The following is a 12749-nucleotide window of genomic DNA, read 5'->3' on the forward strand; positions in this document are numbered from 1 at the left end:
CTTTTCTTGAATACCTTTTCTTTGTGTAAAAGGTCCAGTGTGCAGTAATGGATATCATCCAATCGTTAACTCAAGGATCCGCAGTTCTGAAAAGGGATCCTGACCCAGCTAATACCCTCCTTGGACTCAGGTCATATGCAAACCAGAGGATGATCGTCACCGCAACCTTCACATCTAGACAAACTTAACATCTAGTACAAACTCAACTCATCCCTGAGAGTCACCTGGTTGCTTACTTAACGTCTGTGGAATAAATGAAGACAGCAAGAAAAATATTTATCCTGTTAGGTAAGATTCAGTTTCTCCCTATTTGAAATGCATTCCTTAGATTTAAGCCAAACATCTCATACAGCGGAAATGTAAACCAGTTTTTTGGGGGGGGAGTGGGGTGGGTGGAGTAGAGGTGGGTACAGCATGTGGACCTTTGGTGGAGATGGAAACCATTGATATCCATTACAGGGACTCGCCCTTCACTTTGAAGGCTGTTTACTTTCAGACATTTTTTCCCTTTGGGCGTATGTTTTGTCTTTCCCTGGTCCCACTTTCTAACCATATACAGCTTTATATATCTCTTCCTCTGAACTTATGCTATCCAGTATGGTAGCCAGTAGCCACATGTATCTACTCAACACTTGAGATGGGGCCAGTATGAACTGTGCCATAAGTGTAAAATTATTTACACTTTTTACGAATTATTTTTTACAAAATTATTTCCCAAACTTAGTATAAAATAGCTCAACAATTACCCTGATTATATATTAAAATGATACTATTTTAGATATGTTTGGTTAAATCAAATCTAACTAAAATTAATTTCACTTACTCCATTTTACTACCAGAAAATTTTAAATTACATACGTGACTCACGTTCTATTTCTGCTGGCCAGTGATGCTGCCAAACCCTCCCGGGTCTTAGTGTACACCCTTCTGTAAGCCTAAAAGTGGACAAAGTTCTAACCAGGACCTCAGCCAGGGCTGGGGATAAAGGGACTATTATCTCATGCTAAGTACATTTCAGACTCTTGGAAATACATTCCAGTTTTTCACATGTTTGGAAAAACAGCTACCAGCGCCCCCCGCCCCGCCCCACTGCACTGCCCTCCCGGATCAACAGTAAGCAGGTGATAATTGCTGATCCAGAAACAGCTTTTCTTCCATATTTGCACACAGAAACACAAGTCGGCCCTCTTGGCCTGGAGCTTTTGTTTCATTCTTCCGAGTGAGCAGCCCTTCATGTGTCCTTGCTCTGTGGCCCTGCTGCCTTTCTACCTTCAGTTCACAGCGGTCCCTCAGAAATCTGACCCTGCATCCCTGGGGCTGGGCTGTTAATCCCTCTGGATCCACAAAAAACACCTGGTGCTCCTATGAGTTACTAAGCATTCTCTTCCAGCTCTGGGCATGTGCCAAAGCCTTGAAGCCCAAAATAAAATGTCCCCAGGCTAGAGGCCATCAGGAAGTCCTGGCGACGTGGACAGGGCAGAGGACTCCACCTCCACGTGGCCCCGAGCCCCTCTAGAAGCGGCACGAGTCTCTGCTCTCCCAACCTGCGTGCATGTCTCAGAGATGGCGTGCCTCTGCTCATCACATACCCCAAATCTCTTCTCCTCAGACCTCCCCTCTCTGGAGACCCACACTGGCCTCCCAGGGGACACTGGACTGGGAGGGAGGAAACTGGGTTCCAGGACAGGGTCTCCCAGTAATTTATTGATTTTTGAGCAAAATGCTTAACTTCTTTGGATTTCAAGTTCTTTGGAAAATAAGAGGCTTTGGCATGATTTACATAAACATCTTTTTTGGCTCTGAAGTTCGAATGTAGTAATTAGACTGTGCTCATCCTATGAATTGAGAACCAGGGCCGGGCAAGGCTGACCTGGCTTAGGGGGCCAGCGCACCACTCACTGCCCACTGGAGATGCGGTGGAGGACAGATTGACTGTCACCTCCGGGTGGCTGGAGAGCTCACCTCTGGCAGCGTGGGAGGCGAGGAGCTGCCCGGATGGTAGAGGGAGAGGTGCAGCTCCTGGAAGACCGCACGCAAACTCTGCCAGCGGAGTTAGAAGACCTGAAAGACTTAGGCTCCTGGCTTTCAGCTCTAGGAGACCTCCGCAGGTCCTGCAGAACAATCTGACTCCACTGAGTTTTCCTCTTGCATTTATTAAGAAAAAGATCCCAGCTTGCGTATAAAACTAATTACCACGAGTTAGCTCAACTGCTTACCACCTGGACTCAATCTCCTTGCAGATCAGTCCGCAGACAACACGTCGGCGTTGTTGTAACGTGAACCTGATGGCAGCACTAAACTTAACACGCTCAGCCTTCTCATAGTCTGTGGCGGGGTATGTTTCTTTCCCAAAACAATCGGACGAGTGATGGCAAATACGTATCCAAGTATGAAGGAACCAAAAGCTTTCCAAGAGGATGCCTTTGTACTCGAGGTGAGAGAGAATAACGAGAAGCACTGATTTACTCGAGGTGAGAGAGAATAACGAGAAGCACTGATTTACAGAGTGCAAATTCTAAATGTTCTAAATTCTGGATTTGTATAACCAAAGTAAAAGAATTCTTCCACCTTCTACTTTCTTCTGTCCCCCAACCCCATCTTCCTCTCCTAGGCGGAATGGAGTAAGGAGGATAAAATAAACTACTTTTGTTTCTTTTCCCTGTCAGCAAGTATTTATCGAGTCCCAGCTACTTGCTCTGTGCTAGGTTCATTCATCTCCAGGAAACCTCATTTAATCCTCATAATAACTCAAGGCAATCAATATTTACCTCATCTTACAAAACTAAGACCCAACATGTCAGAGTTGGGAATTGAAGCGCCAGGATTTGAACCCCATTCTCTCTGACTCCAAGTTCCCTGCCCTCCCAACACACCCTGATCTGCCGGGCTGTGCTCTGCCAGAGGGGAAGACATCAGAATAGCTGAGGGAGGTGCCCATCAAGAGACCACCTTAAGTCGCCCCGTACTCTGCAGCTGGCATGAGCGTTTCTACTGCAATCCTCCATTTCTCCTAACACCTTTGTAGGGGTGGACACTGCAACTGCAGGTCTTAGTTCCCTGCACCTTAGGTGTTGAGCGCATACCTGCTGATCATTTTTCTAAGAACTGCAGCCAATGTCTCTCCATCCTGTACACTGTTGAACACCCTCTGTATATATTTAGAGGTTTCCCTTCTGAGTGAGTCAAAGGAAAATGTTTCCCCTTATTAGGTGGGTATTTTAACATTTTTAATTTTCTTTTTGTTCTTGTAAGTTGCATCACATGCTTTCCCTTCTGCTTCTGATTTCCATGCTCAAAGAGGGCCTATGCCTTTGTTCTTACCTTTCTGGGAACTAACCTAGTTTCCATGCGGTAAGGGATGTTCCCTCTGAGTTCACCGAAGCACACCTTCCTGTCGTCTTTCCCTCTCTCCTCTCCTTTCTCTAAGGCTGTAGTTTGTTCTTATGCTTCTCAGATGCTTTGAAGACACAGAGCTTTCCTGAATACTTTTATTTAAACGTGATGCCCTCAGATTTTACCGTTTGGTTGGCTTTCTCCTCTTTAGGACCCAAACTGACATCACATAGGTTTTGTCACTTTTCTCAGGCCTCAGTGCTGTCATTGTAAAAGTAGAATAGACTGGGGGTTCGTAACCTGGGTGGGGGGGTCTGTGGACTCCTAGGGAGCTCTCAGAATGATTCAGGTGTGAATCTCCTAAAACTTTATGCAAAATTGTATGTGTGCCACCCTCTTTCCCAAACAACTGGCCTAGAGTCCTCAGCTAACCTCAGATTCTCAAAGGTTCTGTGATCCAGAAGAAGTTATGAGTCACTGGAGTAGATGATATTTAAAGATTCTTTTAAATTCAGAAATTCTGTGAGGATCTCTCACTCAGTTGTAGGAGCTCTTAACAACGAAGTCTGGACGCCAGTCTGCAAACAGTGCTATCCTGGGGAAAGCTCAGAAAATATTTGATGATGCCAATGGGGGAGATCTCCCAGATGATATTCCCCTTCACTTTCTTGACCAATTGTCCTAAACCTTCTTGGCCAAAATTTACATGCAACAAGATCCAAGAACTTGGTTGATAATTCTGAACTCTTGGGCACTTTGGATGTGTTTGTGCGTATGTCTTTGTCCAATTGGTTAAGTTGTCCCTCGAAAAACAAAAGGGAAAGCTTTTGTTTTTCTATTGTGCAAGTCCACAGGTCTATCATAAACCCCCTCCTTAAAATTTTGTGTTTGTTCTTCTCTCTCCTTGTAACTGAAATTCACAGGATTTTTAGCTGATCATAGAGTATCAAAGCTAACAGGAAGTTATCTTTGTCTGAATCTTTTGCTTATGGATTAGGAAGCTGCCAGAGAAAGGAAGTGATTCACCCAAAGACACACAGCAGGCTCATGGCAAAGCGGGAGCTAGAGCCCAGGAATCCTGACCTGCAGTGCAGCACCCTTCCCAACGATCCCGGCTTCCCCTAAACACTCCCTACCTCTCATTCACCCCTTTCTGCTGTTCAGAGAACACCCACGAGCAACCAACCCAATGTCTCATCAGCTTGGGAGTCTACAAAGGAGTGAAAAGTCAAACCCTTTCACAGCTGCAGAGATGGGGGCAGCGGGCTGGGCTGGACAGGTGACTCAGGAGAAGGAAAGCAGCAAAGCAGGGACTAACACAATTAGGGAATGCTGATGAGCAATTAGCAAGGGTCACAGGACTTGAGGAAGATGACCAGACACATTGGGAGAAGGTGCTGACCAGTATTCACATGAGGCACCAACCAGCCCTTCAAGCTCGGCTCCCAGCCCCTTCTATCCAGCTGCGGAAGCGTCAGTGAAACCAGGAACTCACGACTCCCCTCCCTCCTTTCACGTTCCCACTCCTGGGGCTTGGCTGGGCTATTTGCTTGCCTTGAAAGCCGCCCTCCTGCTGTTCACCTATCATAAAACTCCCAGTTCTTTAAGCCCCAGATCAAAAGCCGCTTTTCTCTTTAAGTCTTTCCATCTTCCTCTTCCTGCCGCTTATTATTTCTTCCCATCTTGAACTCTCAGACCGAACTGTTTGTGACCCTACTTCCCTGTCTGCGTTACAATTGTGAACATGTCTTATTCCCCCAGTGGAGCTCATACACTCCTTTAGTTGGGGTCAGTCATATTGTATTCTTTCTTTCACTCAAAAAATATTCATTGAGTGCCTTCCATATCTCAGGGGTTCTGGTCCCTTATGTTCTAATGGTGACAAACAAAGGAACAAATACAATAGAGCTGATAAGTGCCCCTTAGGTCAGGTGCAGGGAGCTGTGAAAGCACAAAGTCCAGCATTTAATCTAGTCTTGCAGGGGGAGGGAAAAGTTGTCAGGAAAGGCTCCCTGGAAGGAGCAACATCTAAGTGGAAAAGTGAAGGACAGGTGGGAATTTCCCAGACATACAAAGCAAGGGAGGCTTTGGAAGGTGAGGCTGGCTTGCTGTCTAAGGGGCCAGATCACATGGGGCCTTCCTAAGCCCATGAAGGAGGAGAGACTTTCCTGAGAGCAAAGGGGAGCCCCTGACGCTGTTTACTCCTCTGTGCCTCTTGCAGCACTTAGCACAGTGCCTAGAACATCCTAGATGCTTGAATGGAAGAGGCAATGGTCATAACATTTCCCAATGTCTTTTCATGCTCTCAGGTTAAATTCCCTCAACTTATGGGTCAGATACTCAACCTAGCTTCCCAACAGTGATAACAAAATTGAACTACTGGTTTAGCACCGCACAGCAAGGACAAGAGTGGCTGGCAGTTCTCCTGGTAACGCAAACTGGTCTGGAATGCATTTATTCAAATAAGTGACACAGTCTGAGATCACATCTTCTGACTGGATCACCAGAGAATACCTGTCATTCAAGCCCTTCCCATCTTTAGCTCTGTCGTCCAAAGAGGCCCTCAAGAGGCAGAAAGCTTCTTTTGCAGGACCTCATTTCCCGGGTTGCCATCCTGCTCCCAGTGCCAGGAGGGGAAGGCAAAGGGGCTTGGGAGGGAGTGTGTGGGCAGGAGCCCTTTGCGCACAACCCCCAACTCTCAACAGGGAGCAAGACGGGTGCCGTGGAGAAGGGGCTCGTGCTGGGAAAGCAGGAGGAAGGGAGGGGACAGGAAGCGGTGCACTTGGGGTCTGGAAGCCCACCAAGAAAGGCAAATCAGTTTTTAACAAGCCTGGCTTTCTGTGTTGCCAGCCCCCTCCTCTCCTCGTTAGGAAGCGGGAAGCGCGTACCACTAATCTCACCCGAGCGAGCGCCATGCGCACTTCCTGTGCACACTGGGTCCTGGCGTCAGGCCGCAATGACTCACTGCTGACCATAACAAGGCCTCCAGGCCCCAGGCGCTGACTTAGAACATTTACAGAATTGTTCCTGTGTTGAGACATTCACTTCTTTTCAACCAGCCACTTCACCCGCTCTCCCCCAGCTAACTATTCATTCCTTGACTAGACACACCCTTCTTTCCTCAAAGAACACCCCTTCCAGGAGCACCTGCTCCCGGGCCAAGTAAAACCCTCCCCAGGTATTCTCTTTCCTCAGGGCCACACAATCCACTTTAGGGAGCCTTCCCACATGCCAGGCACCACACCCACCTCATTTAATCCTTACACTGCCCTTCGAGGGAGGGACAGAGTTCCACTCCTACTTTGCATAGGAGAAAACCAGTGGGGAGGCTAAGCCTGATTATTTATCATTATCCCACACTGTCCTTCCCTGCAGCAATGATGCCCCACTCCCCACCACAGGCTGGGGCTACAGGTCTGGCCTCACCTGTGCTTTAGGCCGCTGGGCTCCTGCGGCCTCCAAGCACACCTCTACTGCTGTGTCCGTCAGACTCACTGAAACATAAGGCTCCTCAAGGGCAGAGATGAGATAACCCCTGTATCCTGCCCAGAGGCTGGTGTCTACAGGCCTTGAATCAATTACTTGTTGAGTAAATGACACTTTAAAGCGAAACTGGGATTGCAGGTCTGAGGATCAAGCATCGTCTATCGTGGACATTGTGCACAGTAGATAATAAATGATTTGGAGACATCTTCAAGAATTCTATCTGGTTCGAAAAACATTCTAGAATGTTCTCAGTTCCAGAAGCAGCTCTCCATCACCCAAAGCGGATAGCTTCCATTTGTAAAGTGCTGACATATTCCGTTCCCAGCCCCTGTGCTTAGCACTTTACATGCATCACTTCGTGGAATCCTCTCAACCAGACTGAGGTAGGTGTCAATCTCCATTTTATGGATGAGGAAACTGAAGCTCAGAGAGGGGAAGTAACTCACTCCCAAGTCACTGGACAGTAGAGGTGAGCAGGCATTCAAACCTGGCTGCTTTAGAGAAGCTGCCAAAATCTTTGACTTCTGGGGTAGTAAACAACGTAGCCAAAATTAGAACCGTGATCTAACTGCTACGTTCATCACCCCCTGCCCCCAAATTTTCAGCCCTCAAAACATCCTAGGGCCGCCCTGGTCCAAACCCCCAATTCCTGATAGCTGACCCGGAGAGAAAATGGGACAGTCACCTAAAAACCTGGCCTGCCATTCAAGGAGCCCAGCACTGGGCCACTCCCCACAGAACCAAAACACATTTGCTCTTCAGTGAACAAGTCAGCTCCCACACAAACACGAGACAGGACGAAGACCCGACACGGCTAAGCGCTGGCAGGCAGAGCACCGTGGGTTACGGAAACGAAGCGTGTCGCACACAAAACCAAATCACACGGAGCCACACCAAAGCCTGGCGTTCTCAGCCGTGTTGGGGCAGACCGAGGATCATCCCCCCGCACGACGGGGCCGGGAGGAAGGCCTTCCTTCTCGTGGGCTTTTGCACCAGCCCAGGAGGTACCCAACGTGGGGGTCGCTTCTGAATCACCTTGAGAGGCCAGAATACAGGCTGTCCTTTGCCTCCACTGTCCCAGCCCTGACACCTTAATGGACGACCCCTCCGTTCCCTCCTGGGTCATATTTTTGTTCCCAAGAAAGCAAACAGCTCTCACAGGCGTCCACGCGGCCAGGGGTGAGCCCACCCTGCTGGCCAAGACACCCGGGCACACACGGGCATGCTGCAGGCCTACCTCGCTTGCGGCAGTCCGAGCGGCCTTCCTCTCGGCCGGCTCGCCACCTCTCTGCAGCTCTGAGGGCTCAGCCTCCCTTCCCGGGAAAGGGCTACCCCGGGGCTTGCGGGGCCGGCTCTCCTCTGGGGTGTGGAGCTCTGTGGGTCTCTGTTCGGTGCTCAGACACCTGACCACGTCTGACGGTCTCAGGCAGCTCTTCTTAGAGATGGCGGGTCCACCCGGGCATCTCTCACCTGCCTCCCTGTCTGCTTTCCTCTCACGTGCTCCACTTCCTTCTCGCCACGGCTGCCGCTCTCCCTGGCTGCTAAAGGCGTCGCTAAGCTCCGAGATGACCCTGTCCGAACGCCCAAGCCTCAGCTGGGAGAAGCTATCCTTGAGGACCCCTGGAGGTGGCACGTGGGTACCACCATCTCCGCTGGCGTGGAGGGAAGTCTGGGAACCGGGCGCCAGGGAGCAGGCTTTGTGCAGGGGAGGCAGGGCCAGCGGGGAGACTGCTGAGCGTGGGGTGGCCCAGGCCGACCAGCCCGAACGGGGGAGGCTGAGGGTAAGGGAGGAGCTGGGCCTCGCCCACAAGGCCAGGGGTTCAGGGCTATAGACAGAAGCCTCTGGCAGAGGAGGCAAGGGTGGGGTCAGGGCCAGAGGCCGCCTGCTCGGGACTCCTACGGTCAGCGAGATCCACTCAGAGGTGACAGCGTGCATCTCAGGGGACAGGGCTCGGTGGGCGTGGGGCAGAGATGAGGGGGCTGGCGTGATGAGCTTGCTGTGACCGGGAAACTTCAAAAGAAAAGGAGAGAGAGGAAAACAAAAGAAGCAAAAGGCACAAGTGTCAGCACAGAGAAGAAAAGGGGAAAATAATCACAAGGGCGATATGGAGAGGAGTGAAATGGAGAGGAAGAGCAGGACACTCTGGTGTCCAAAAAGGAAATCATCTGGTTAGGTTGGGAGAGAAACTGGGATGTGGGTGCATGCGTGTGGATGCGCGGGTGTGTGCAGGCGGGGGGAGGATGGAGAAGCACGCGGTATGGAGATGGGAGAAAGGGTCCCATCAGGGCAAGAACAGACGGTGCCGGCTGGTCTGCGGAATCAGACTTGTAAAGGGACACACTGGAAGCTCCCCACCTCACCCCACCCAACTGCCTCTGCCAATGCAGCCTTGACCCAGAGCCATGAGGAGAAAAAGGTGGCCTGGTTGAACCACTGTGCTGTACACCTGACACTAATATAACATTGTATGTCAACTAGACTTCAATTAAAAAAAAAAGTTTAACAAGGCCTGCCACTGCTCTGATCCTTCTTGGGCTTTTATTCTCTCTAGGGGGGCTCAGCAGAGAGCCTTCCAGAGAGGAGTATGAGTATCGTAGTCATCTTGTTTTATAGTTGTACTTGGCTACAGTCAAGCGAAAAATCTAGTTGAGTTCCCCATGCTATGACGAAGCAGAATGCCCTGCGCCTGGCTCACACACTCTCCTCGAGAGATCATAGGATCTGGATCTCGCTGTGCAGGAAGCCCTGGGTCAGCCCGTCTCATGCTTCCTGCCAAGAACCATCTCCTGGGGTCAGCAGTGGCAGGTGGGAGAGGAGGAAATGATTAGAAGATGAGAGAAAAGAGGCACCATCCAAGTGTCCCCAGGTCCTGCTCTCATTTCTCTGGCCATACTCCCTGTAACTTACCACTTATGGTCAGTCTATTTCACAAGCAGTCACCCCACTGTGCCTCTCCTGAGCCCAAGGTCTGATTTTTTTTCTTGGCTTTGGGAAAGTGGGGATGGGTTTGGAATAATTTATATTTTAAAACAAGTTTGTTCACAATTAATGTTCAGGCAAGCAAAGATCTTATTATGCCTATAAATCTACTTCTTTTCAGCCCAGTATAGACAGAGACACTGTTAAGTTCCGTTTCCAACCCGGTTCTTGATTGCAAAGAATACTCTGAATCCAGTCTATATGTCTGAGGGTGAGCACATGAACTTCTCTCTTTCAATCTTTGTCTTCTACAGGCCAATCTTGACCAGTAAGATGACTGAGAGAACCATACTGGCCATGGTATGTATGGGACAGTGGTGGTATCCAGACAACCAGCTTCACCCAGGAAGTGATACTCCCAGAACAGAGTTTTGGACCAACTGAAAATGGCGCTTATTTCTCTCCCCCTAATCATCTTATCCCCAGAGCAATCACCTTAAGCACTTCCTTTTCCCCAAGATAATATTTCTCCCACCAAGTTCTTGAAAAATGCCATTTGTACACATGAGAGCAAACCCTGCACTGCTGCAGATGGCTCTTAATCACGGTGTTGCAGAACCACCCCAGAGGGGCTGTGTGCTGTTAGCACTGAGGTTTGTCATGCTGAGTGTGAAAACCAGTGGCGAGAAGCTTAGGTACCTGAGGGCTTGCAGTGGCACTACGACTTGGGGAGGAGGAGAAAGGCAGGTCGATGTAATCCGCGGGGTTTTTCACCAACGGCCGTTTGATCACGTCCACATAGGTGATGGGGAAGATGCCTTGCCGGGACGTCCCTGGGATCCTCCCTTCGTACCAGTTCTCGTCCACCTGTCGAAGCAGCGTGATCCTCTCGCCCTGCAAGACACAGAAAGGCAAGGGTCCTTGTCCTAGCAGGCCTTGGCACGTCTGAGGCCCCTGCCTGTACCTTGTGCTCTCCTGCATTATTTATTACATTCTTTGTTCAGAAAAACCTTCTTTGCTAGACCTGGATGGAATTAGTTATCACTGGGATGGAGATGTTAACAGCAGTAGAGATACCTGGAGGCTGTTAAGCTTGGTCTTTACATATTTTGGTAAAGGAGAAGGTCAGACTCATTCTCTCAAGCTAACAGGCAAACGCAGTATTTTGGACTCATCTAATGCAAAACAGACAGATATCCAATCTTCTTCTCTAAGGTAAAGGTTTTTGGGGTTCTTTTTCTTTTTTTATGTAATTTTATTTTTCCCTGTATTATTACAGAAAAATTAAAACATAAACCTGAGGCAGAAAATAATCATTACCATAATATTATCACCTGGGGGTAACCACTGTTAATATTTTGGTGTAGATAATTCCATGTGAATTAGACTTGCACATACTTTTTTCTTATGAAAACTGAATACGCACTCTATTCCCCTTTCCAACTTGCTTTTTTATACTCAGTAACATACAGTGAACCTCCTTCTTTATCAAGAAACAGAATTCTACATTTTTCCTGGCGGTGCACAGCTTAATGGCCCACTGCAGGATGTTCTATTGTACATACATATAATGGTTTAATTATTGGTCTCCTGATGTAGGGCAATTAGGTTGCTTCCAGTGTTTCTTTTTTCTATAAGCTGGCTCATTTTTTTCCAGGCATAAGCTCACTTCCCTCAATCCTCAGTAAAATTAGTAACTTTAATACCTTCAGCCAGTTGAGAATTTTGGCATGTAAAGACAGCGTCTGAATTCGTGGGAAGGACAGTGTCTCTGCACAGCTTAACTGTGTTCAAAATAAGCATGAGCGCCTTGAAGGCAATGATAACACTGTCATCTCCTGCTCAGTGAGCCCCAACTAGATGCCACGTGTCACACTGGGGGCTTCACTGCGGCTGTTTCATTAAATCCTCTCACAGCCGCTCTGGAAGAGGGCCATTTATCTTCATTTTACATATGAAAAAATCGCAGCTCTGAACAATTATTTAACTCCCCCAAAGTCACACAGCTGATAACCTATGACTCTTGGCTTCAAAGTTTCTCAAACTTCTCCTGGACTTCCTTTTCTCCACATTAATGTTGTACCACCTAGTTACCAACACAGCACTTCTCACATTACTAGGTGCTCGATAAACACTGAATACGGTTTACAAAAGAGGTAGGTCTGTGAGAATTCATGGACCGTTCATTAGTGAACTCAATGTAGGGTTTGTTTTTTTAATACTTCATGGCAGAAATCCTCCAACTGCCCTCTGTGCAATCCTTGATGGAGCACGGCGCTTGGGGCCACGACAGCCTCACCACACTGGCCACCGCTGCAGTGCCCCATCCCCACGAAGACAGCGCCACCCAGCGGGGCCCCCTGGCGTGGGATGAGAGGGCAGCTTACCTTTCTGAAGGACATCTCTACTTGTGTATCACCATTAAAGTTAAACTTGGCGATAGCTTCGCCATATTCCAGAACCTGCACTGGTGCCAGCTTTTTGGGCTGAGCCTTCTCAGCAGGAGGAAGAAGCTGAGAAAGGAAAAAAGAGGCGAAGGACAATGGAAAAGAGAAGAAAGCAGAGAAATGAAAGGAGGAAACAAAACACAAGTTAAATGAATTGTGCTTTGGGCACGACCAGGCTTTTCCTTAGAAAGAGAAAGAGCCAGAGTACCTCAATGTAGGTGCGGGGGAAGATTCCCACCCGGCCGTGGTGCTCTCCTTCATACCAGTTCTGATCGATCTGCTTATAAATGTACACGACGTCTCCCTTCTGCAGAGGAAGCTCCCTGTGGACAGAGGGTCACAGCATCTTATCATATGTCCCAATGTGTGTAAGATTAAGATGCTCCTTGTTTTAGCAAAAGGAGACTTCGAGTGGGGTGAAAGGGGACAAGTTACAGAAGAGGCGGCTCCATATGTGGATGCGACAACCCCACTATTCAGGAAACTGCAGCACATTGGGCATGTTTCCAGTCTTGTGGGATGAAGGTTAACTTTCAAACTGACAAGTGCCCAGACACCTTATT

General features: G+C 48.7%; 1 protein-coding gene across 14 annotated transcripts in view; it reads right to left on the bottom strand.

Annotated features, from left to right (window-relative positions):
- Nucleotides 1–12749, bottom strand: part of SORBS1 (sorbin and SH3 domain containing 1) — a 239256-nt gene that overhangs the window by 10894 nt on the left and 215613 nt on the right. For 13 of the 14 annotated variants that reach the window (XM_029245035.1, XM_029245040.1, XM_029245037.1 and 10 more), the window contains 3 exons: nucleotides 12395–12509; nucleotides 12127–12252; nucleotides 10439–10633 (listed from right to left, as the gene is read on the bottom strand). In XM_029245035.1, coding sequence (XP_029100868.1) covers nucleotides 10439–10633; nucleotides 12127–12252; nucleotides 12395–12509 — 436 coding nt within the window. Of the gene's footprint in view, nucleotides 1–8056; nucleotides 8831–10438; nucleotides 10634–12126; nucleotides 12253–12394; nucleotides 12510–12749 lie in introns of all 14 variants that reach the window. The other variant, XM_029245046.1, reaches the window with a different exon arrangement.

Source organism: Monodon monoceros, unplaced genomic scaffold (genome assembly GCF_005190385.1).
Source record: "Monodon monoceros isolate NGI ecotype Baffin Bay Population unplaced genomic scaffold, NGI_Narwhal_1 Super_Scaffold_4, whole genome shotgun sequence".
Taxonomy (NCBI): Eukaryota; Metazoa; Chordata; class Mammalia; order Artiodactyla; family Monodontidae; genus Monodon; species Monodon monoceros.